Source organism: Alligator mississippiensis, chromosome 5 (genome assembly GCF_030867095.1).
Source record: "Alligator mississippiensis isolate rAllMis1 chromosome 5, rAllMis1, whole genome shotgun sequence".
Lineage (NCBI taxonomy): Eukaryota > Metazoa > Chordata > Crocodylia > Alligatoridae > Alligator > Alligator mississippiensis.
The window spans coordinates 80,274,617-80,296,721 of record NC_081828.1 but is presented as its reverse complement, the minus strand read 5'-3'; the positions used below and the strand labels follow the sequence as shown (position 1 = coordinate 80,296,721).

At 43.7% G+C, this 22,105-nt stretch overlaps 2 protein-coding genes across 7 annotated transcripts in view; both read left to right on the top strand.

The window, feature by feature from the left end:
- BRD9 (bromodomain containing 9) overlaps positions 1-12,313 on the top strand; it is a 37,825-nt gene extending 25,512 nt beyond the window's left edge. For all 6 annotated transcript variants that reach the window (XM_014602843.3, XM_014602838.3, XM_019485436.2 and 3 more), the window contains 6 exons: positions 1,281-1,392; positions 4,825-4,863; positions 5,271-5,342; positions 7,874-7,976; positions 10,056-10,223; positions 11,390-12,313. In XM_014602843.3, coding sequence (XP_014458329.2) covers positions 1,281-1,392; positions 4,825-4,863; positions 5,271-5,342; positions 7,874-7,976; positions 10,056-10,223; positions 11,390-11,490 — 595 coding nt within the window. In that variant the 3' untranslated portion in view covers positions 11,491-12,313. The remainder of the gene's footprint in view (positions 1-1,280; positions 1,393-4,824; positions 4,864-5,270; positions 5,343-7,873; positions 7,977-10,055; positions 10,224-11,389) is intronic.
- A 7,282-nt stretch (positions 12,314-19,595) lies between these two features.
- Positions 19,596-22,105, top strand: part of LOC102576492 (palmitoyltransferase ZDHHC11) — a 65,304-nt gene continuing 62,794 nt past the window's right edge. The window contains exons 1-2 of the mRNA XM_059728537.1: positions 19,596-20,373; positions 20,741-20,851. Of these exons, the coding sequence (XP_059584520.1) occupies positions 20,831-20,851 (21 nt within the window). The 5' untranslated portion in view covers positions 19,596-20,373; positions 20,741-20,830. The remainder of the gene's footprint in view (positions 20,374-20,740; positions 20,852-22,105) is intronic.

Here is a 22,105-nt window from a genome sequence, read left to right as displayed (position 1 = left end):
AGCAGATGTCAGTAATATTTTGTAACAGATCTCTGGCCACGGTGAAGCCAGGCAGCCCTGCCTAGTTCAGGCTCAGCTGCAGCCCTTCCTTTGAATCCCTTGAAGGGTATAAAAGGGAGGCTGCCTGTAGGCTCTGCGTGAGCCCAAGCCTGTGTCGATCCCCACTGGGCCTCTCTGGGGTCCTCTGTCACAGTCTTGCACCCCCATGCTAGTAGGCCCTCTTAGCCTGTCTGTACCTCTGCTGGGCACCTGTCACCTTAAGGGCTGCTTGCATGGCTCCATACCTCTCTTACACCACTCCCCAAGCCTCACAGGTGTTCTTTCTTTCTGATGCTATTTATTTATGTACTCACCCCCCTTGGGTCTTTGGACCCCCCTGGTCCCTTCCTGAACTCCCGGACCCCTGGTCCTGCACACTGCCCCTTCTCTGGGCTTGTGGGCTTTCTGGCCTGGCTCAGCTTTTCCCTGGGCACATGGACCCTCTGTGGGTTCAAAATAAAACAAAGGCCACTTGCCTCTAAAACCCTACCTTCATCTGCCCAGGCAACCTTCCACTGTTCCCAGCCCTGCAGAGTTGTTTATATAAACTCCAGTCCCTTGTGGAGCCCTGCTGCCAGGATCTCCTCACCCCATGCCTGCCAGGGAGAGAGTGCCTGACTGGCTTAGACTCTGGGCTTGTGTAGTTCTAACCTGAGCCCTCTTTCGGGCAAGTGAATCTCTCATTAGCTCCCTGTGCCACCTGCAAGCTGCTTCACAGGCTGCTAGATCCCTTAAAAGAGCAGGCACGCCCCAGTGCCATGCTACTTTATTAGTCAGTTTTGTGTGTTTCTTTAATGAAGCCAGATATAACAGTTGAGATTCTGCTTGCTGGTTGGAGAACTTTTTAGATTTATTGATGCTGTTATAGTTGATAAAGAATCTTAATATGCTGTGTGTGTTGGAAGCTGGTGGTGGAAATAACTTCTTTTGGTTAACTGTAATTCTTTACAAAAGCCACAAACTATTTAGTACTTTATTTAACAAGTTTTAGATAAAAATACAATCCACAGTAATTGTGAAAATTTAGAAAGAAATCACAGTTGGATGTTATAAAAGTAAGTGAAACATTTTGAATATAATTGTTCTTTTTGAAAAAGCATGAGGAAATGAATGTGAAGGAAACTGAAGAGTCAAAAGAATAATTTTGGAAACTAATCAGATGAGAAATGTGTATTAGGAGAGGATTTAGTCAGTGTGGTTGTTTTACGTTTCTGTGTTGCTCGTGTCTCTCACTCTTGTAGCCTGCAGGAATTTGTGAAAGACTCTGGAAGTTATAGTAAGAAAATAGTGGATGATCTTTTGGATCAGATTACTGGTGGGGATCATTCCAAAACCATTTATCAACTAAAACAGGTGAGTATCTGTAATACAAAAATTCGGCTAATAAAATGGGTTAATCAGTGTAAGGATGTTGTTCTCATTGTTTCAGCCCTTTCCATTTTAAGTTTCATTACAAAACTTCTGATTTGCCTCAAGCACTTCTATGTAAATGCCAAATATTTGTAGAAAGGCAATTTAAGAGTGTTAAGACTATTAGAGCATAGTGGAAGAAAGTACAATCCAGCCTTTAATTCTGCCAGTTCTACTAAGTAATATGAAACCCCTAAAATGGAAACTTTCAACACTTTCAGGTGCTCCATTTTGCAAAGATTCTTTCCATGCATGTAACATTGTTGCATGATTGTTACTTCCCTGAAATGAGCAAACAGAAGACCAAAGAATTACAAAATGTTGTTTCCTGTTTTTATCTGCACTGCAAAAAGTAAAATAAAATAAAAAATCCAGCCCACTTAGTTCCCTTCCAAGCATTTCTCTATAGATATATTTCCCTTTGGAACATTTTGTCCTTAATGTGCAAGCAAGTTTCTAGAACAGCGGTTCCCAAACTGTGGGTCACAACCCCAAATGGGGTCACAGAGACGGCAGATGGATTCATGAGAAATAAAATCACTTTAATCCATGGGTAGGCAAAATATGGCCTGTGGGTTAGATATGGCCCACCAGGGAAGTTCATTCGGCCTGCCAGCACCCACCAACTAATTATACCCCACCCAGCCCACATGCTTCATTCCCACCCTCGTGCATGGATGGGCCTGTCCAAGCCAGCAGGCAGCTTCTGGGCAGGGCTGCTGCTGCTACTGCTGCAGCCACTGGGGTACCTACTTGGCTTCCCCTGCATCCTGCTCGCTCCAGGCACCAGGTAGGGAAGTAGCAGGCAGAGCCATCCCTAGGGTACAGCAAATCAGGGAGACTGCCCTGGGCCCCACATGTGGGGGAGAAGGGGGGGCACAGGTGGAGCAGCCATGGCCCCTCCTGTGGGGCCCTCCTGGAGCTGGCAGCTCAGCCCTGTGCTGTGGAAGAAGCATGGAAACTTCTTCCTGCCCCTTCCCCCCGCTTTGCAGGGGTACCACAGCCCTGCACAGTGTTAAGGGGGCCCCACACAGGTTGACTTGACCCAGGCCCTGCACTCCCTAGGGTTGGCTCTGACAGCAGGGATGGGTGGGGGGGAGCTGCAGCTGGGCAGGGGCTAGGAGCAAGGGGCTGGTGGCAGCTCCAAGCCTGCACACAGGGGGCAGCGGGACAGTGGAGCTTGGGTGAGCAGGATGTGGGTGTGAGAATGCAGAACTCGCACCACCAGTGGCAGCAGCAGAAGCAAGTGGTGGGCACTCAGCGTCTTCGCAGCCCACGCAGGTGCTGCCGCCCAGCAGCGTGCAGCCCTGGCCAGCTCTGCATGTGGCAGCAAGGAGCGCAGCCAAGCTCGTCTGCCTCTATTGCACGGGACTCCACACAGCACACGTGCAGCTCCCAGCACTTGTGCACTGTCGGTGGAAGCCCTGTGCAATGGAGCAAGCTGCGTTCATCGCCCCCTGCCGTGCAAGTCCTGGGACTATACTGGTAGTGGAGGGGAGCCCTGCTTCCTGGCAGAGTCCTAGGACTTGCACAGCAGGGAAGGCAGCTGGATCCATCATGCAAGGCTTCCCGCAGGACTTCCCCCGGTGGCACATGAGTGCTGGGAGCTGCACATATGATGTGTGGAGCCCCACATGATAGAGGAGGACTGGCCTGGCTGTGGTCCTCACCACCATGCGCAGTGCTGCCAGAGATGCACACCACCAGGCAGCAGCGCCTGCACAGGCCACAAACACCCTGAGCATTCACTGCCTGCTGCTGCTGCTGTCGCCAGTTGCAGGGGCTGTGCACTATGGGGAGGAGTATGTGGGGGGGACCCTGCACACCCTGCCCCCACAACCAATATACACCCCCCCCAACATACCCTATTGGCCCGCGCCACCATGGCTGTCAAGGTGAGGCATGATAGCTGCAGTGGCGTAGAATTGTGCCCTGTGCTGCTGCCAGGTGGGCAGGGGGTACCTCACCTTGGCAACCACAGCAATGGGGTGCTCCCTCCCATGCTGGGTCCTGCCTGCTGGGCCCTGGGGGCAGTGCTGCAGAGTGGAGAGCTGCCCACTGTGGGCTCTGGGTGCCCCCTGCCTGCCTGGCAGCTCTGTTCTAGAAATCTGTCTTGATCTTTCCTTCACTACTGCCCCAGGCACACGGACCGAGGTTGGGTGAGTTTCCTGTTTTTAATGCATTAACGTTTGAATTCCACATCCAAACAACTTGGAAAATCTGGAGGAATGCTGTAGATGTGAAGGGGCAGAACAATGTTGGTTTGGGCAAAAATCGGAAAGGGGAAGTGATGTACGCAGGGAAACTGGAATGAGGGAAGCAGCAGGTGAGAGTAGGCTGATGGACTGCACCTTGTAGCCTTACTTTATTTCTATCTGAAAAGGCCTCTGATTCTCTTCATAATGAGAGAACATTTATATTTATTTTTCCCCCCCAAGCCTCTTTCACATCCCAAAATGTCTGGTTTCACGCTTACTTACACTTATTTACAGAGGCTTCTTGCATATTTGGGGGGTGACTAACTGAGTCTGTAAATTCCTAGACTTCCTTGTGATGTACAGAGATTCTTCTCTAGATCTTTTCAAATATCCACAACTACAATGGTAAATAACCTTTTCTGGGTCTTTTGCCAGACAGCCAAGTGTAGTGTCTCCTAATAACTTACTGTGAAGTGTTAGTTTGAGTGTGTGCACCACAATCTCCTTAAGAGGGAGAAAGTGCAAAAGGTCATGAGGTTTCATATGAAAAACAGTGGCTTCTGATATGGTCTGCTTGAAGTTAAGCCCACAGAACTGAGTTCTTTATACAAAGAAACTTTTTTTGATACAAGCCTTCAAAAGTTCTTTTGAGTTGTCTACTTGTACATCAAGCTTAAATCCTGCTGCAAATGAGTGTTCAGCAATTCTAATTCCAGATGTCAGTGACCTATTTACATTATAACCTGGTTCAGCTATAATGTTGACAGAGGATATAGGTTTTAGTACCACTGAGTATCTTTCACAATTTACATTTTGGTATATTGTAGTTGTCATGGAATATTAAAAAAGTGATCAAAAGCCAGAAGCTGATGTACAGTTGGCTAAAATGTAAGTTTGAATAGTGTATGAATGAGAGAAACAGTATACAAGTCAAGCTTCTATTTAAAATAAAAAAATATAATTCTAAAACACACAGATGCTGTGGTGTAGCTGCTTTGAGCCTTCTGGATAGAGCAGGATATACATGGTGATGGTGGTAGTGATAAATTAGATTTGTGAGAGATGTTAATTAAAACTATTTTACCAATTTTTTGTGTGAAAGGTTTGCGAGTACTTAATAGTATACAAAAATGCACTATCTACGCTAACTTAAAATTATTAATTTTGTACATTGCAGAGGAGAAACATTCCAGTTAAACCGCCAGATGACATTAAAGTAAGTTGTAGTAACAGCATTTTACCTGCATCTCTGTTTTTAAAAAAAGCACAGTGGGAACTCAGCAAAGTAGCCTCTGACAAAGAGAAGAAGTTAATGGAACACTCCATATTTTTGTATATAAAATATTAATAGGGCTGTGGGAATGTATTTTATGAGGCTATTCCACTCCAGGCAGGCATTATAGTATATCTGCCCTCTAATTGTGTGTGCGCAGTCGCATGTCCATGTACATTGTGGCCTAATAAAGCAAATTGTAAATGTACCAATCAGAGATCTAAAAATGGTGGAGTATTATATGGAGCCCAAGCCTTGAACTTGTTGATTTAAATGAACTGATGAGTTCTTTAAGAAGTTAGCTGTTTTGTATAACATGCTAACACCTAGAATGTGATTTGATACTTCAGGTTCTACCAGTTCTCATCAAGGAAGAACATAAACTGCGCAATACCTGCCCAGACTCCTCCAAACAGATCCTGGTAAGACTACTGTGTTTTCTTGCTGCTTGTTAGATGGATAGAAAGGATGGGTGTGGAGTACTGTGTACGATTCTAGTTCCACATGCTTTTGTGAATGTTGAGGATTAGTGGATTGAAATCTGATATCTACATTGCATTTTAAGTATTTCAAAATAAGAAAACAAGATCTCTTAGTGTATGAGAATTCTGATAACTGACTTAAACTTAGTCTTATCTTTCTGTTTCATCTTTACCTGAACTCAGTTTTATGACATCTGTCATTGCTATAGAAAGGAATTCAATAAAACACCCAAGTTTACATCACACTGGGTGTGTCTACATGTGCAGATACTGTGGGGTGGAGTACTCTAGAGTAAATTACTCTAGAGTAAACCCACCCTGGGCAGACATCTACACGTGCAGGGATTTGAGAGAAGATTTGCTGCTCCTGGCAGCAGTCTTCTCCCGTCCCCTGTGGCCCTGCACTGACCTCCTTTAGCAGCTAGGGGAAGCTCTAGGCTTCCCCTGAGTACTTGCCCAGGGACTAGCAGGGAGTACAGGACCAGGAGACAGCTGTCTCCTGACAGGGACTGGGAGATTGCTCTCTGTCCCCGGGAGCTGCCTGCTGCCTGGTGAGCTCCAGTGGCAGAACCTGGGTAGGGACAGTGTTCTCCTGCCCCAGCAGCAGGGAGCTCCTGGCCCTGGCTCCCCATTTGGGGGCAGAGCACTTGGCAAGAGCTACAGGGGAGGGGCAGGTCCTAGTCCCCTGCCCCGATCTGCCAGTGGGGCAGCTAGCAGTGAGCCCTCAGTTGGGCAGGGATTCCAACGTGTTGGAGCAAACTAGATTAATCAGTTAATTAAATCTGCTGAAGCATGGCAATTACCTTGTTCCAGCAGCCTCCTGCATTTCGTGCATCCTGTTCAACGAGCTTTAGATAAAGTGCCCCCACTGCCCTTTTGAAGTGTGGGGATGCTGATACATGAGATGATCCAGGTGCTTTAATTAGAGCTGCTCTAAAGCATTCTCCCCCTCCCCTGGACCACGTGTGTAAACACTCGGAAGTACTAAATTTAATGCGCGTTACCAAAAGTGCATTAATTAATATGTAGGTGCACCCACCTTGTTTTTGAAAGGCAGAATAAAGAAAAAATGGTTTTTCCAGCATTATAGCTGTAGAGAGCAGGGACAAAGCCTAATCTTCAGCTTGCTCACCTTCCCTTTCCTGTTTAACTAAAATCTTAGCTGCTGCTGAAGAATGGTCTCCAGGGGTGGACCTGTGATCTTAAAAACAGCTAAAGGTCTGTGAAATAGGAGAAGAGGCCAGAAGCCTTAGCAGGCAGCAATATTACTCTAAGAAAGATTTGCTTGATTGGTGGAATGACTATTAAAAAGGTGAGATGATTGTTAAAATGTGTGAAGTGACAAAACTAGGTCATTAACAAGTAATTGACCCCCTCAGCTGCCTGCCTAGTAATACCAGAGCTGCTGCACTGTGCAGCAGGAATCAGAGCTGGGTGATTCTATCTAGGGCTTAATATATACACCACAATTTAGAGGAATTGCTGATTTTGAAGGGGAAGAAGTGTGTGCTGTATGTGATAAAATACGATGTTTCTGAACTGGAAGCAGTAGAGTAAGGGTGGCCAACTTGTGGCATAGGCAGCCTCTTTATTTTATAGGTCGATCAGGGAGGGATAGACAGCGTTGGGACATGGCAAGGAAGAGAAATCAGGGTAGCAGATCTCACAGGGAATGCAGAGGAAGGGAGCAGAAAGAAGAACAGCAGTTCAGACAGAGTACAAAGCAGATAGGTCAAGACGGGGAGGATAGTGGCTATTGGGGAGGATCTGGGGTTAATTTGTGTCACATTTGCCTAAAAGGTTGGCCCCCCCCACTTCAACAGAGCTGTGTTCATGCAATACTATGCTTGGACTGATTAATCTGCCCTCCATAACACCACAATAATGGTAGCTTGCAGTAACCAAGACCAGAGTGGGCCTAGCACTGTATAGCATTTGGAACGGTCTCCCAGATTTTGGTACTAAAAAAGTGGTCATTTGAGCAAGTGCTATTATAACTTGTTAGATCTACAAATATAATGATGAAGTGTTTGCCCATCTTCAAATATTGCATGCCTTGATCCATGCAGGGGGATGAAATATGTCCTTTCAGAGCTTTCTAGATACTGAATTAAAGCTACACATTTCATACTTCAGCATCGTCACATGGGAAGTAGAAGGGGTTACTACGTAGGGAGACCAGCCTGCCCTCCTCTTTCCCTGCTGTTCTATGGCACTGCAACAGAGGAAAGGAAATGAGATGGTGATTGTAGCTACCCCTTTGGGTATGAGGCAGGCATGCTAATAGAAGCAGGATGTGGTCAGTTCCAAGTACCGCTGTCTGGCAAGTTCAAGCTCATATCACATTATTTTAGAGTGTGGATATATGCAAGAAATAACCTTCAAGAACTACAGTTACTTTGATAAATACCCACTAATTCTGTCTCCAGTTCATCCTTCTTTTTCTTCCTCTTCATTTTATAATGAATCAGGTTGGGGAATCAGTTGGAGACCATAATACTTCTGTTTTGGACTTTTTATCTATGAAGCCATATTCAGATGTGTCCCTTGATATTTCCATGTTAAGTTCATTGGGTAAGTGATGATTAAATACTCTTGCCAATTCAGCTGTGTAGAATAATATAGCTCTAGTAGTTAAGTGGAGTAACTTCTAGATTTACTAAAGAGGTGCTTGAGTAATACCAAACATTTTCATGATCCATGTAGATAGCACACAGCACAGGAAAAATGCTTCACCCAACCTCAGTTTGTCTTCCCTTTGCATAGGCATGCCTTCATTCTATAATAACATAATTATTTGGGGGGGGCTCTTATTCTGTTCTGTAAACCAAAGTAGTCATAACAGATTTGAAGTTTTAATTTCTTACACGTTCCTGCAGATTTATGCCTGGGTCTGAACCCAGAGCTGCAGCTTCCAAAAGTCACCTTAAAAAAATTAAATGAATGTATTTGCATACCACCAGAGCAATAGATATAACACAGTTGAAGGCCACCCATCTCAAGAACTTGCCTGTCAAGGCCTGAAAGTATAAAAGACTTGAGTTTCAAATATTGTTTGGTCGTGAGTCAAGTATATTAAGAACTTCATCCTGACTTTCTCTCTGTGCTAGAGAAATATACATCTGCCCAGTGTATGGTTTTGCTGACTGTGAACATTTGAAGTGTTGGGAAAGAATAACTAGAGTTTCTTCAAACACATTGCTGCCTAATTTAAACATGATTATTAAGTCCTATGTATGTTTCCTCTTGCTAAAAGTCATGAAAATAGGATGGGAATGGATAGACATCCTGGGTCGCTGTGTACTTTTACTGCAGATGCAATATGTCACCTTCCTTTTGTAAACTTGCCTAAGTGCTTTTGAAGATAGAGCCGGGTTTTCTTGTCCCTACTACTCCTGTTGAATGTGTTCAAAAACAGAACTGACTGTTTCAGGATCTGATTGCCCTAATAGTCAGGAATCTCTTCCGAATTCTCAGCTTCAGTTTATTCAGCTCCAGCTAGAGTATTCAAAGTATCAGCTCATATTTCTCCTGGAAGTGGAGTTCCTTTTTCCTGTTTATTGTGTAATGTGGGAATCTCTTTGAGAACCTCATATAAGAGTAAAACATCTGTTTCTGCATATATTAAACTAGTTGAAAGTAGGCTTGGTTTCTTTAGCTTTATTGTAAAATTAGGGTTTGTTTGTTTGTTTGTTTGTTTGTTTGTTTGTTTGTTTGTTTGTTTGTTTGGAGTTTTTTTGCAAGGGGGGGGGATTAAGAAAAGAACCATATACAGTAAAAGCTCTGTTATCTGGCATCCCCCGGGAATGGAGGATGCCGGTTAATCAGATATTCCGGTTAATCAAGTGTACACCATCTGGTGCACTCCCCGGCATCAGCGTGCCAGGGGACAGGGAAGGGAGACCTGTGCAGGCTGCTTTGCTCCGCACAGGTTGCTTTGCCCTGGGCCGTGGGCCGAAGAAGTGGCGAGAACTCTGCTCGCAGCAGTGGTGAAACCTGGAAGTGGTACTTCCAGTTTCGCTTTTGCTGTGTCCCTTGGATGCCAGTTAATAGAGTTTTCCAGCTAATAAAGTGCCAGTTAACACCTCTTTTGCTGTAGCCATATTCCAGTTAATAGTTTTGGGCCCACTGATTTGGGAAGTGTGGGACTGAAAAGAATCAAAGAGGTCACCTAATTCATATCCTTCTTCCTTGGAGAAGATGAAGTGTAGTTAGACCATCCCCAAACTATATTAGTCTGTACTCTAGCCCTTCAGTTACCGTGCTTTCACATCCTCCCTAGATGGTCTGTTTCAGTGCTTTAAAATCCTTATTGTTAAAAGAGAGGTTTTTCTAATCTACATTTTTATTGCTGCAAATTCAGCTGATTACTTACTGTTCAGCCCTGGCTAGACGCTGAGTAAAATTGATCCCCATCCTCTTTATTACAGTTATTTTAAATCTGTGATGACATCTGTCATGTCCTCCCTTACCACTGGTTTTCTAACCAAATACAGTTCTTTCCTTGTGTGTCCTTGTTTTTTCAACATGTTATCAGTTATGTCCACTTTAAGAAAGGAATCTGGTGCATCTTTGTTTGCTTATCTGTGCGCTCTGATTATTGGCTTCATCCACACTTAATAGCCGTTGATCTTGGTTATTTGTGGTTCCTAGGGAAAGTGAAGAAGGAGCTTGATCATGATGATAATCATTTACATTTGGATGAAACAACGAAGTTGTTGCAGGACCTTCATGAAGCGCAGACTGACAGAGTGGGATCCAGGCCTTCATCTAATCTCAGTTCCCTCTCCAACACCTCTGAAAGAGATCAGCATCATCTCGGTAAGCTGGAGTGTCTCAGAATTTGTAACATCACAATTCAGAGCGATATGACCTACTTTACGGGTAAAAGGACAGGGAGGGAATATTCCAATAATAAAAATGCCTGTTTGAAGATGATTTGGCTGAAACATACTATGCACTGAGTGTAACCATTTCTAATTCTTAAAAGCCCATGATGTTCTTTTCAAATAAGTCCTTCAGCTATGTCAGGTATTAGTCCAAAGGAAATCCACTCTTGCTTGAAGATTATAACAACCTCCTTAGTTAATCTGAAATCAGCAGAAGGTCCAGGGATAAGATGGAACCAAATGGCAACATGAAATTTTGATCGTTTTGTGCCACGCTTAAGAAGCAAGAAACTTCCTTTGGATACTTTTGATTAAAATTGGTAAATAATGGAAATTTAGGGTAGTAGAAAGGGGTAGATTTTTCAAGAGAACCTAAGATATTAAGGAGCCTTAGTAGTGACTAAAGAACTGGAAGCCATGTCTTGACTATGACTTGTTTGAACATGGTGCTGCCAGATACAGCATGGTGCACTATCTATATGTGTCTATTAGTTAATAGTCTTTGGGGGCATTTTTACACATGCGAGTGCCACAGCACTTCAAATAGTGTCCTACGCTGCATCACTTCCAGTTATATAAACAGCGAAATGCGCATCAGCTCTGAGAAAATGGCAGCAGCATGCTTTTGAACTAAAACACGTAAAAGGTGTTTTAATTCAAACATGCACTGCCACCACTTTCTGCATGCTGATGCGCATTTCGCCACTTGCCCTGCACTGTGTGTAGTAGTGTAATTCACATCAGCTTGCGTGCAGAGCAAACTCAGTTAATCGAGTCTGCTCCGAAGCGGCAGATCTCCGGCGTATCTCAGGACAAAAAGGTACGTGTATAAATGCCCTATTGCTCTGGGGGCAGGCTCGCCACTGATGTTGCATAGGGAGCCTGAAAAGCAGCACAACATTTCTAAGGGTGCTGCTGCTGGATACAGTAAGTTTGCAGGCTGGTTGCAGCCTAGGTCTCATTGAAAATCCAATGTATAAGTCACCTGCAGTAGGAGGAATGGGAAGAAAGCTAGATTGAATACCAGTGCTTTTTGTCTTTGGAACCTCTCTCCTAGATGTTTCCTTTTATTAAATGGTCACTTTTCAACTTCTGCAGGAAGCCCTTCTCATCTGAGTGTAGGGGAACAGCAAGATATGGTTCATGACCCCTATGAATTTCTTCAGTCTCCAGAACCTGCAAATGCCACTACGAGTTAATCTGATGTGTACAATATTTATTTTTTTTCTTTTGGTGGTTTAACTTTATAAAAAAGTTTTTGTCATATGGCAGAAACCTCGATTCTGTCCTCTTTTTTTATGAGGATTGCTGTATAATAATATTCTGTGCACTTGTAAAATTTGCCTACCTTTTATATCATGTTGTCAGCCATGCACCATATTCAGACTTTTTGTTTTGTTTTGTTTTTTAATGTAGTGGCGTATGATGAATATGAAATAGAAAAGAACCACAGATTATTTAAGAAATGTGTTTTATAAAAACATGCTTATCATTTTTCTAGCATCATACTGGCAGTCATGAATTTCTAATCAGATGGGTACAGTCCTGTTTAGTTCCAAGGACAAAGAACATTCTCCAGGAGGAATATTTATTTTTCCAGCAAGACACAACTTGCCAGATTGTGATCATTTTCACATTGTCTACATTTTCCTGTGTTGTTAAAATCTTATTTCTTAATACTCTAAAAACTTTTCATTTGGAAGCAAAAGGACTTTGGTTGCAATAATAGACTGTTCATTACAGGAATACTGCCCTGCAACTGAAGAACTTTTTTATTTTGTGGTCCCTTGTATCTTTTAATATTAAGGGGTCCAAATACCCAGACTTTTTAACATAATGTATATTTACATGAATGAAAGTATACTGGACAAGCAAGTGTACTTTAAATTAAAAATGAAGTTTTTGTAATTCAACACTGACATGACAGAGTTTTTTACCATTGATATTATGTGTAAGCTGGATGAATGTTATGTATTTGCAATATTTTGTAAATATTAACTTAATAAAAATCATACAAAAATATTCTTTTTTTTAAGCTGTTGATGTTTTACTATTACCAAGAGGGAGCATGTTTGCTTATTTGTACTGAGCCTGAAATAGCAGAAATAGTTGGTCTGTATTTCTCTGATGCTACAAAATGCACATAGTAGTATAATGAAACGTGTAATCTGTTGTTTTGTTTCCAGGGTAACCTGCTTTTACCCCCACTCAGTCTGTCCATGTGCATTCTTCCAAGTGGCAGGTCCTGCATAGCCCTTCCCTAAGTGGAAGTATGTCCACTCTATATATAAATGTTTTAGTTATACCACCTTTAGTGTCTTATATAAACCTTAACATTTCCCCCTGAAGTCTAGCTAGGACCCATTTAGCAGCTGGAGGCAGGACACTTTCCTGCCTCCAGCAGCTGCTTTTTCTGCTGCTTTTTCTGCAGTCCCTGTCTCTTACTCCCAGCTTCAGGGTAAGACTTTGGACAGTTTTCAATGTCTTTGTTCAAGGGCTCATCATTTGTATGTCCTCTCCCTTGAGTTGCCAACTAGTTTCTTAATGTGATGTGAGTAAACCTTAAAAGGAATTGGTTCCTCTATTGTTTTGAAGTGTTGGTGACTGGGGTTAACAAAGGCCACTGTCTTGCATGTGTAAAAACCCTTAGCATGGAGTTCTTGCTCTACATCCATGTAGCAGACATTGTGGCAATAGTCAAAATGAGAAGTGTTGATAAGAAATAATACAGGCATCTCCCATGTGTTTTTATATCTAGAAACTCCTAATGTAGCGGAAAGGTCCTATTTAAGAATCTAAATGCTGCCTTGCAGTGATTTTGTGTAGTGCCAGTGTTTTACAGCTCTGAGGCTAACAGCACCATATTTTTTAAAGTACACTTGGCCCCAAATATAATACGCACCATATTTTTGAAGGCTAGAAAGAAGAGGGAGAGATTTTTCTAGAGTTATGGCTACATAGAGCAGGGACAGAACCTAATCTGTTCAGTAGCTTCAACCAAAACAAAAGCAAGGCTATATTTAGGTTGAAAACCAAACATATTTCTACCTCCTGTTTCTTCTTTCTTAATTTTTTTAAGCATATCATGTATGTGATGATTAAGTAAGCCTTTACCATCCCACAAGTGGATAAGAACTGTTTGCTGGGGTTTTTTAATATACTTGTCAATATGTTCTTTGTGTGTGTATCTATATATTAGCTATCTATTCAGGTCCATTGCTGAGAACTGAATAGGGCTGGAAAAGGGCTACAAAATAGCAATTCTACAAGTAGAAAAAGAACCTTGGCTTACTAATAAATGTGCAAAATTGCATAACCATAACTTTTCTGACTGGTAAAACCTGAGTATTTCAGCCAAATGAGGTATCCTAATTTTGGTACTGTTGGAAGGATGTTATATCTGTGATAGAGGCAAGGATTTCTGTAGGTGATATCTTTCATTGAACCAGCTACATGGAATAAAATTAGGCTTTCAAATGCAAAGCATTCTTCTTTAGGTCATCAGCAGTATCCCAGTTTTTAATGACGCCCTTACCTTCATCACTAAAACATCTATCCAGAATTTATTCTTCCTGAACACAGGTGCACATGCATAAGCCAGCCAATGGACTGATCTTTCTTTCCTGTTTTGAAGGAGTTTTATAAAACAGGGTTGAAGATGTTATATGGAAAAAACTAATTATCTGTCTTTCTGATCTGCCAGAAGGCCTTTGAACCTTGGACTACTCCTAACACTAAATAAAATTCATGCTGCAAGCAAATAAACCATTTATACAGGGTGCATTTTGCTTGCTTTGTGCTTTTGTTTTTCTTTCCCTTTTGGTTTGTTTACAAAATAAATATTTTCTTCTTGGGCACAAGGAATTCTCAAACACTGAATTATAATAGTGTAAATTGCTGCATGGGAAGTGATGGTACTCTTTCAAAGAAAAACAGAATTCAGATCAAGAACTGCAAATTAAATGGGTAAGCAGTCTACCAATTTGGAGAGGAGGTAAGCAGCCAACAGTGCTGAAAGAACAGGTTAGGGACTATTTAGAAAAGATGGATGTATACAAGTCCATGGGGCTGGATGAGATGCACCCAATGGTGCTGAGGGAGCTGGTTGATGTGACTGCAGACCTGCTGGCCATCATCTTTGAAAACTCATGGTGATCAGGAGAGGTCTCGGATGACTAGAAAAGGGCAAATATAGTGCCCATGTTTTGAAAAGGGAAAAAGGAGGATCCAGGGAACTACAGATGGGTCAGGCTCACCTCAGTCCCTGGAAAAAAACATGGAGCAGATTCTCCAGGAATCCACGTCTAAGCACTTGGAGGAGAAAAAGGTGATTGGGAACAGTCAGCATAGATTCACCAGGGGCAAGTCATGCCTGACCAACCTGATTGACTTCTATCATGAGATGACTGGCTCTGTGGATGCGGGAAGACCACTGGATGTAGTATACCTTGATTTTTAGCAAGGCTTTTCATAGTTTCATAGATGTTGGGGGCTGGAAGGGACCTTTCAGATCATCAGGTCCAGCCCCCCTGCACTTGGGCAGGAAAGACTGCTGGGGGCAGATGACCCCAGCAAGGTAGACGTCAAGATGCTTTCTGAAGATCGGCAGGGTGAGTGACGGTGGGGTGATCCGAACTACAACATTCTTGCTGGCGAGCTAAGTAAGTATGGGCTGTATTAATGGATTGTAAGGTGGACAGAAAATTGGCTGGATCATCCAGCTCAGAAGGTTGGCAGCCAATATCAAGGGGAGTGACCCATGACTTAGTCCCAGGGCTGGTTTTGTTGTGTATCTTCATCAATGACTTGGAAGATGGCATAAAGTGCAGATGACACCAAGTTAGGAGAAGTAGTAGATATGCAGGAGGGTAGGGCTAGGATTCAGAGTGGCCTAGACAAACTAGAGGATTTGACTAAAAGAAATCTCATGAGGTTCATCAAGGACAAGTGCAAAGTCCTGGACTTAGGACAGAACAATCCCATGCACCAGTAGAGGCTGAGGGCTGATTGGCTGGGCAGCAACTCTGCAGAAAGGGACCTGGGGGCTACATTAGACAATAAACTAAATATGAGGCAAGAGTGTGCCCTTGTTGTCAAGAAGGCTAAATGCATACTGGGCTGCACTGGTACGAGTGTTGCACTGGTGAGGCCACTGCTGGAGTACTGTGTTCAGTTTTGCAGCCCCCCCCCTGCCCGCACTACACAAAGAATGTGGACAAATTGGAGAGAATCCAGTAGAGGGCAACAAAAATGGTGAGGGGCCTGGGACAGATGACTCCTGAGGAAATGCTGAGGGAACTGGGCTTATTTAGTCTGGAGAAGAGAAGACTGAGAGGGGACTTAATAGCAGCCTTCAACTACCTGAAGCAGGGTTCGAAGGAGGATGGAACTAGACTGTTCTCAGTGGTGGCAGGTGATGGAGCAATGGTCTGAAGTTGCAGGAAGGGAAGTTTAGATTATATATTAGGAGGGATTTTCTCACTAGGAGGATAGTAAAACACTGGAACAGGTTACCCAGAGAGGTTATGGACTCTCCATCCTTCTAAATTTTTAAGACCCAACTAGGTACCTTGCCTGGGATAATCTAGTTGGGGATGGCCTTGCTTTGACCAGGGGGTTGGACTAGATGTCTTCCTGATGTGCTGTCCAACCCTAATTTTCTGATTCTATGAATGGAAAAAAGTTATAAATAGTCCACTCTGGATTGCTACTCGGTGCCTGAATTGGTTCTCTGAAATAGGTATATTTATTCCTTCTATTTCACACCCCTTGGAGAGGATAAATTTCAAATCTGAACTATGCCTTCCACCTGCATTCAGGAATAGCTGATACTTCTGTAGCAGGGAAAAACGGATTCCAACAAACGTGATACTGATAGCTGGTCTTAGTACAAATTTGCCTTAAAGCATTCTCACATTGCATGGAAAATTAATACACAAACACCTCCCTCCTTGTGCCCTGAGATTGAGGCAGAGATTTGAATAAAATACAGATATGTATACATTATCACACCTTGTTGACACATTATGCCAGACCAAACTCTAAGGGCATGTCCAGATGAGCAGGACCATGCACCTTGCGGTGCCTCAAAGACTTATGAGGGAATGCAAAATGCATATAGTGCATGTGAAAAGGTTCTTCGCACTGCATTTTTGCAGCATGCCACAAAAATTAGATCCTGGGAAATGCCGGGATCTAAAAAAAACATGCCAGAAAAAGGTGGGGTGGCACATATGCCTGCAGTGTATGCTGCCCAAAGCCAGACTCTGGCCCGCCAGAGCCATGCTCTGTCTGCCAGCCAGGCTTCACATGACCAGATCACCACTGCTGCAGCCCTGGAAGGACCCCAGGACCCTAAGTAGGTCTGCTGTGGCTGGCCCAGATGTTAGCCCCAGCCTACCATACTCCACCTGGGGCAATCTGCCACACACCGGAGTGCATGTGTAGCAGAAAGCCCCCTTTTCCTCTTGCCTGCATTTGCTCTCCCCTCTTTGGATATGTTTCTCTTTTTCTACCTTTTCTTCCTTCCTCTCTCTTTCACTTTAAGATAAGGAATTGTGTTTTAAAATTTGTATGTGTGCAATTTGTATCTCCCCTTGTAGTTTGGTATTTTTATCTATTTGTGTGCCATGGCATTTGTAGCTTATATTTTATACTCCTCACCTTTCAACTAAATGTGTTTTAGTAAGTTATACATTGTAACAATATTAACAAGGGCAGGAATCAAACTGTCCTTCTCTGTATCAGGCTGGCCCCTGAAAGAGCAAGTGAATCAGTGATTGAATGTGTAACAAGGTAGCACACAGCAATTATCACCTGGAAGCTGATGATCAACCAAAGAAAGAACTCAATAGAAGACAATATAACAACCAGGAAATCTCTAAACGTCACTGATCAAGGGCTAGAAGCCCAGGCCTGAGTTAATCAACACCGGGGACCAATTTTTGGGCTGAATATCTCCAGATCAGCCGCTCCCAGAGCCCTATTCAAAATTCATCAATGGACTCCCAAACCTGCATGTACATGTGGACAACCCCTGAGGCTGACAGATGCTGTCCAGTAGCCACCGAGGGGGGGGGGGGGAAGTCCCACGAGGGTAAATGATCCCTGGATTGGGCAAACCTGAAAACTGGGGCATCACCAAAGTCTGCCAAGGACAAATAAAAGGCAGTGAAAAGTGACCCTCAGTGGCGTCCTCTTGATCTCCAACTCAACCAGACCTGTCCAGCCAGAAGGACCAACCTGCGACCCCCTTCTGGAAGATAACACCACACTGAAAGAAGCCTCAAGGACAGACTCCAGCGCTTATAGGATAGGTATATCTGACTCTGTAGCCTGCTACTGTGTGTGTGTATGTGTGTGCATGTGTGTGGGGGGGGACCAGCCCCAAGGTTTATGATTACAGTGTTTCAATCTGCCTAATAAACTAGAATTTTAAGGATCCTGAGTTGGACATTTGTAGCCAACACATGTGCAGGGGTGTTCCTTGGGGACAAGTAGTAGCACAACTATGTGCTGATGCTGTTTGTCCCTAGGGAAATATACATGCGCACTCATGGAAATGCACCCTAAAAGTCCTGAAAGCAGCAGAAACAAGTGATGGTATTTTAGTAGATGCCACTCCATTTCAGATGTTAATAAGAATATTGCACAGAAAGGAAGAATAGCTTAGTGCATGGGAAAAAGTAGTACAGGACACAAGCAAACTGATCCCAGTTGTGCCAGGTGCACAGTTAAAATAATTTTATGAATATTTAGATTTCCTACACCTACCAATTAGTAGACAGTGTTTCTTCTGAGTGATGTAATGAGTTGGGGGCAAGAAAGGTCTGAGGCATGGTCTAGACCAGCATTTCTCAACCCGTGGGTTGTGTTCCAAAAGTGGGTTGCAAGAATATATGAAAGGGTCGCAAACAAACTTTAAAAATGGATTCTCCTTTAAAGGGGAAAAACGTGGGAAACTGTGGCTTTTCCCTTGCAGGCTGGCAGAGCTCCAGACTCCAAGAGGAGGCATGCGGCTCCCTATATCTCTCACACTGCGGGGCTGGGCCTGGGGGTGAGAGACAGCGGGTTGGGAGTGAGGGGCACTGGGCTGGGACTGGCCATTGATGTTTACAAATGGGTTCTGGTACCAAAACGGTTGAGAGCCACTTGTCTAGACTCTATATAGTAAAGCTGCATTCATGGAGTTAAAATGATGCAACCCTTGTACAGACATTTACTTTAGTCAGCTTAAATAGGGGTTGTTTTATACTAAACTAAAATAAGAGTGCTTAGGCATGGGTTCACACCAGTTTAAGTAAATGCATTTGGATATTACATGCTTAATTACAAAAGATAAGGGCCTTTTGTAATAGCTTTTGCTGGATCAAGTGTATAGTTGGGAGAAAGGCCTGACAGGCTTCTGGGCACAAGTACCCTTCAAGGCTGGGAAAGAAGCAGACACCATCATAACTGCAACAATGCTCCAATTCTATTATATATGTAGTTAAGGGAGTGCAACCTTTTGTGGGTAGATAGTGTTATTCATACTATCTCCAGTCTGTCCTCACACTGCAGGGTTGAACCTTGAGTCATGCGCAAGATAACACAAAAATACTCCCAAACATTTTAGCTTGTTTATTCCCTCCAAGACGTGTGGGTTGACAAAAAGAAAACATTTTCAAAAGGAGGAAAGCAATTGTAACAGATTCCTATGTGATAACATGTCTGTACCCATTCAGAAGTCTGAAATGAACAGTTGAGGGCATGAGATTAAAACACACACACACAAATAATTAATAGAAGCAAAACAAAGAGTTTAGTTGGGCTTTAATACATTATTCTACAAGGAATTAAAAAGGCAGTCACTTATATACACACCAGAAAATGGCCCCAGAGCAGTAATGGTGAGAATGAACGATGCGTGCCCCCCACAGCTGGCAGGGCATGGTGATTGCCCACAGGCGGTGGGGGTGGATGGTGAGCGCTGACCAGTGGTCAGTGACCACCCACAGATGCCACTGGCAGTGTCAGCAGTGGCCAGTAGTGATCGGTGACCACCAGCAGATGCTGCAGGCGGTGTGGACAGCAAGGTGGGTTGGGGGGTAATGAGTGGCGACCACCAATCACAGGGGGTGCACTGTCAATCTCGGGGGGTGTGCGTGCAGCCGCGTGCACCCCCTACGTGTTGCTAATGATGGGGAGAAAATTCCTCAGTGCTAGTTTGCATCTCAGCTGCTTTCTGTTGCAGATAAAGCCACTGAGTCTCTCCCTCAGCCCTGAGGGGCTGGGTGGAGTTCAAAGGGAGGCAGTGCATTTAACTGAGAAGCCAGGATAACTGGCAAGAGTGTCCTGTTATTTTCCTTTCAGCCCAGGTCTCACTAAGGCAATACCACATCCTGGCTTCAGCTCTTTCCTTCAAGTACTGACTTCCTTTTGCTTTAGTCCTCCTCCCTTTCTACAGATCAGCTACCTAAAGTGATTCCTTAGCCATTAAAAAACTAAGCAGCACCTTTTCACCTGCATGTACTGGTGAACAGCACTGTCAGCTGCAGGGTGTAAACTTTATTCTCCTTCCCACCAGAAGCAGAGTGGTTCCCTTAGGTTGCCTTACTGAGGGCCACAAGGGATTCTGTACCATGTGCATCCAGACTTCTCTTAAGAGAGATTTGTACACCCCAAATGCTGTATGCTGGTGGGAGGGGCACTAACAGCAAATTTGCAAGTGCTCCCCAAGCCTGAGCAGCTTTCTGATTGCCTTCAGCAGGTCATTTAGCAGAGATCATTTCCATCCTCCCAGCTCAGGTGTGCTCTGCTGGGCTGAGGCCTTAGGCTTGGGTAGAGGAGGTCTAGGGCCGTGGCAAGGGAAGTTCCCTTTGTTTCAGTGAACAACCCAGCTGCTTTTTAAGAGCTGGAGGGACTCAGTCCTTGGTCCTAGAGACAACTGGGGTGGGGAAAGGAGAGACATTGGTTCTTGGATAAAGTCTTTGGGCTCCCTGGGCAGGTCATGGGAATGATGTTGGCTATATCATAATGCATGTCTGAAATGAGTAGTGCACTGTCCTTCACATGTATCTGTGCCTGATCTGCCAGCTCTCAAGGTCAGTCCCTGCAGTGCCCCCTCAGCTCTGGGAAGCTGCACCTCTGGGCATAGAAGAGCTGCTCCACCATTTAGCTGCTGAGAGATGTGGGGGAATAACACTGAAAGCTTCAGGCTGTAAAACCCAGGTGCTCCATGCAGGTCCCACCCTCCCAATCAGGCTCCTCCCTGAACCAGCGTCAGCTTTGGGATCTAGGAGAAACTGTTTCCATAGCTGCCAGGGGAATAGCTGCAACTAAACAGACTTTCCTCAAAGTTGGGTTAGAGGCTTCTCTCAAGCCAGAGAGTCTCTGCAGAGATGGGGGCTCTCGTAGGAAGGCTGCATTGGTGACCAGCCTTTGCTTTTTCCTCTGTATGATGGGAGTCAGCAGGTAACTCCAAAGATCTGCCTGGAGGAGAGATCCCAAGCTCTTTTGATTTAAGTGGCTTGGGAAGAGAGGAGGCAGCTGACAAGAGGAATGCTGAAGACACTAATGAAGGTGAGTTGGGGCAGAAGGATATATCTCCACAGCTAAACCTACTGTGGAGAGCAATAATACGGTCCTTATGTGAACCTTCATGAAGATAGAGAAAAATAGCATTGTAAATATAAATGTTGACTATCCACCTCATCCTGACAACGAGGGAAGGCACTTCATGGCTGTTTGCAAGTATTTGCTTGACTTGGATTCTTTCTGTGTCATGTAGGTTTTTCAGAGGCATCCTGTTATTTATGCCCCCAGGATAATAAAATGAAACTAATGCCTTGTTGGCCCTCTTGGTTGGTGTCTTGTAAAATTGCAAATGTAAATGGGTGACCTGCCTTTAGGAAGACAAAAGTTGAGGCAGGACTCTTTCAACCATTCTTTTATATTTTTTGGTATTAGTTTTGGACCCCCATTTTCATAGACATTTATATTAGGAAAAAGCTGCAAAAGAGACTGCTAGAAAATGCCTGGTTTTGCTGCTTGCTTTGTCTTAAGGGTTGTGGGGTTTTTTTCTTCTAAAAGCAATGGGAAGCACTTCATTAGTATATGTGGAAGTGATTTAGGACAATTGTTATCCTGTAGAAAGTCCCTTAAGCTAGCGAGTAAATCTGAGTTGATGTACAGTTGTTCTTTGCAGCCCTCTTGTCACAGTTCTGTTTCGTCAAGCAGTTCTTGAAACTTTTATTTTAGGAGAAATTGTAAGAAACCTTGAAACCATTTCTGGTACTTCTGTTTTCTTCTGGAAACAGTAGATTTATGGCTCAACTGTTTAGTCATAATTTCGTTAAGGAGGGCTGCAGGTCTCACTTTCCATTGTCTTGCATATTTTGTACTTTTTGGGGTGAAGTCTCTTACTGTAAAGCAGGGAAAATAATAACTCCTGGTTAGACACAGATCTGGTGTGAACAATCTCACTGTCCATCCCCTTCTCCATTTCTCCCATTCTGTCAGTTGTTGTTAAACCCCTGGGCTATCGGATTGTAATATAAAATTGTTGTGGTGAAATATCTAGCCACATGACAAGACTGAGGCCCCTTAATTTGATGTACTTCTAAATTTGACTCATAAGCATCTATTTTTTTCTAGAGAAAAGATACTAGTGTACTCAGCAGCAGCAGTCCCTTTCAGTTGAAGGGGATTGTCTTTTATGATTGCCTTGTCTGTGGGTCCATAATAGAGTATTAGTGTATTGGAGCAGCAAGGAACACTAGTTTCATTAAAAGAAACTTCTAAAAACTGAGGCAGTGATTATAATGCTTCTTTTTT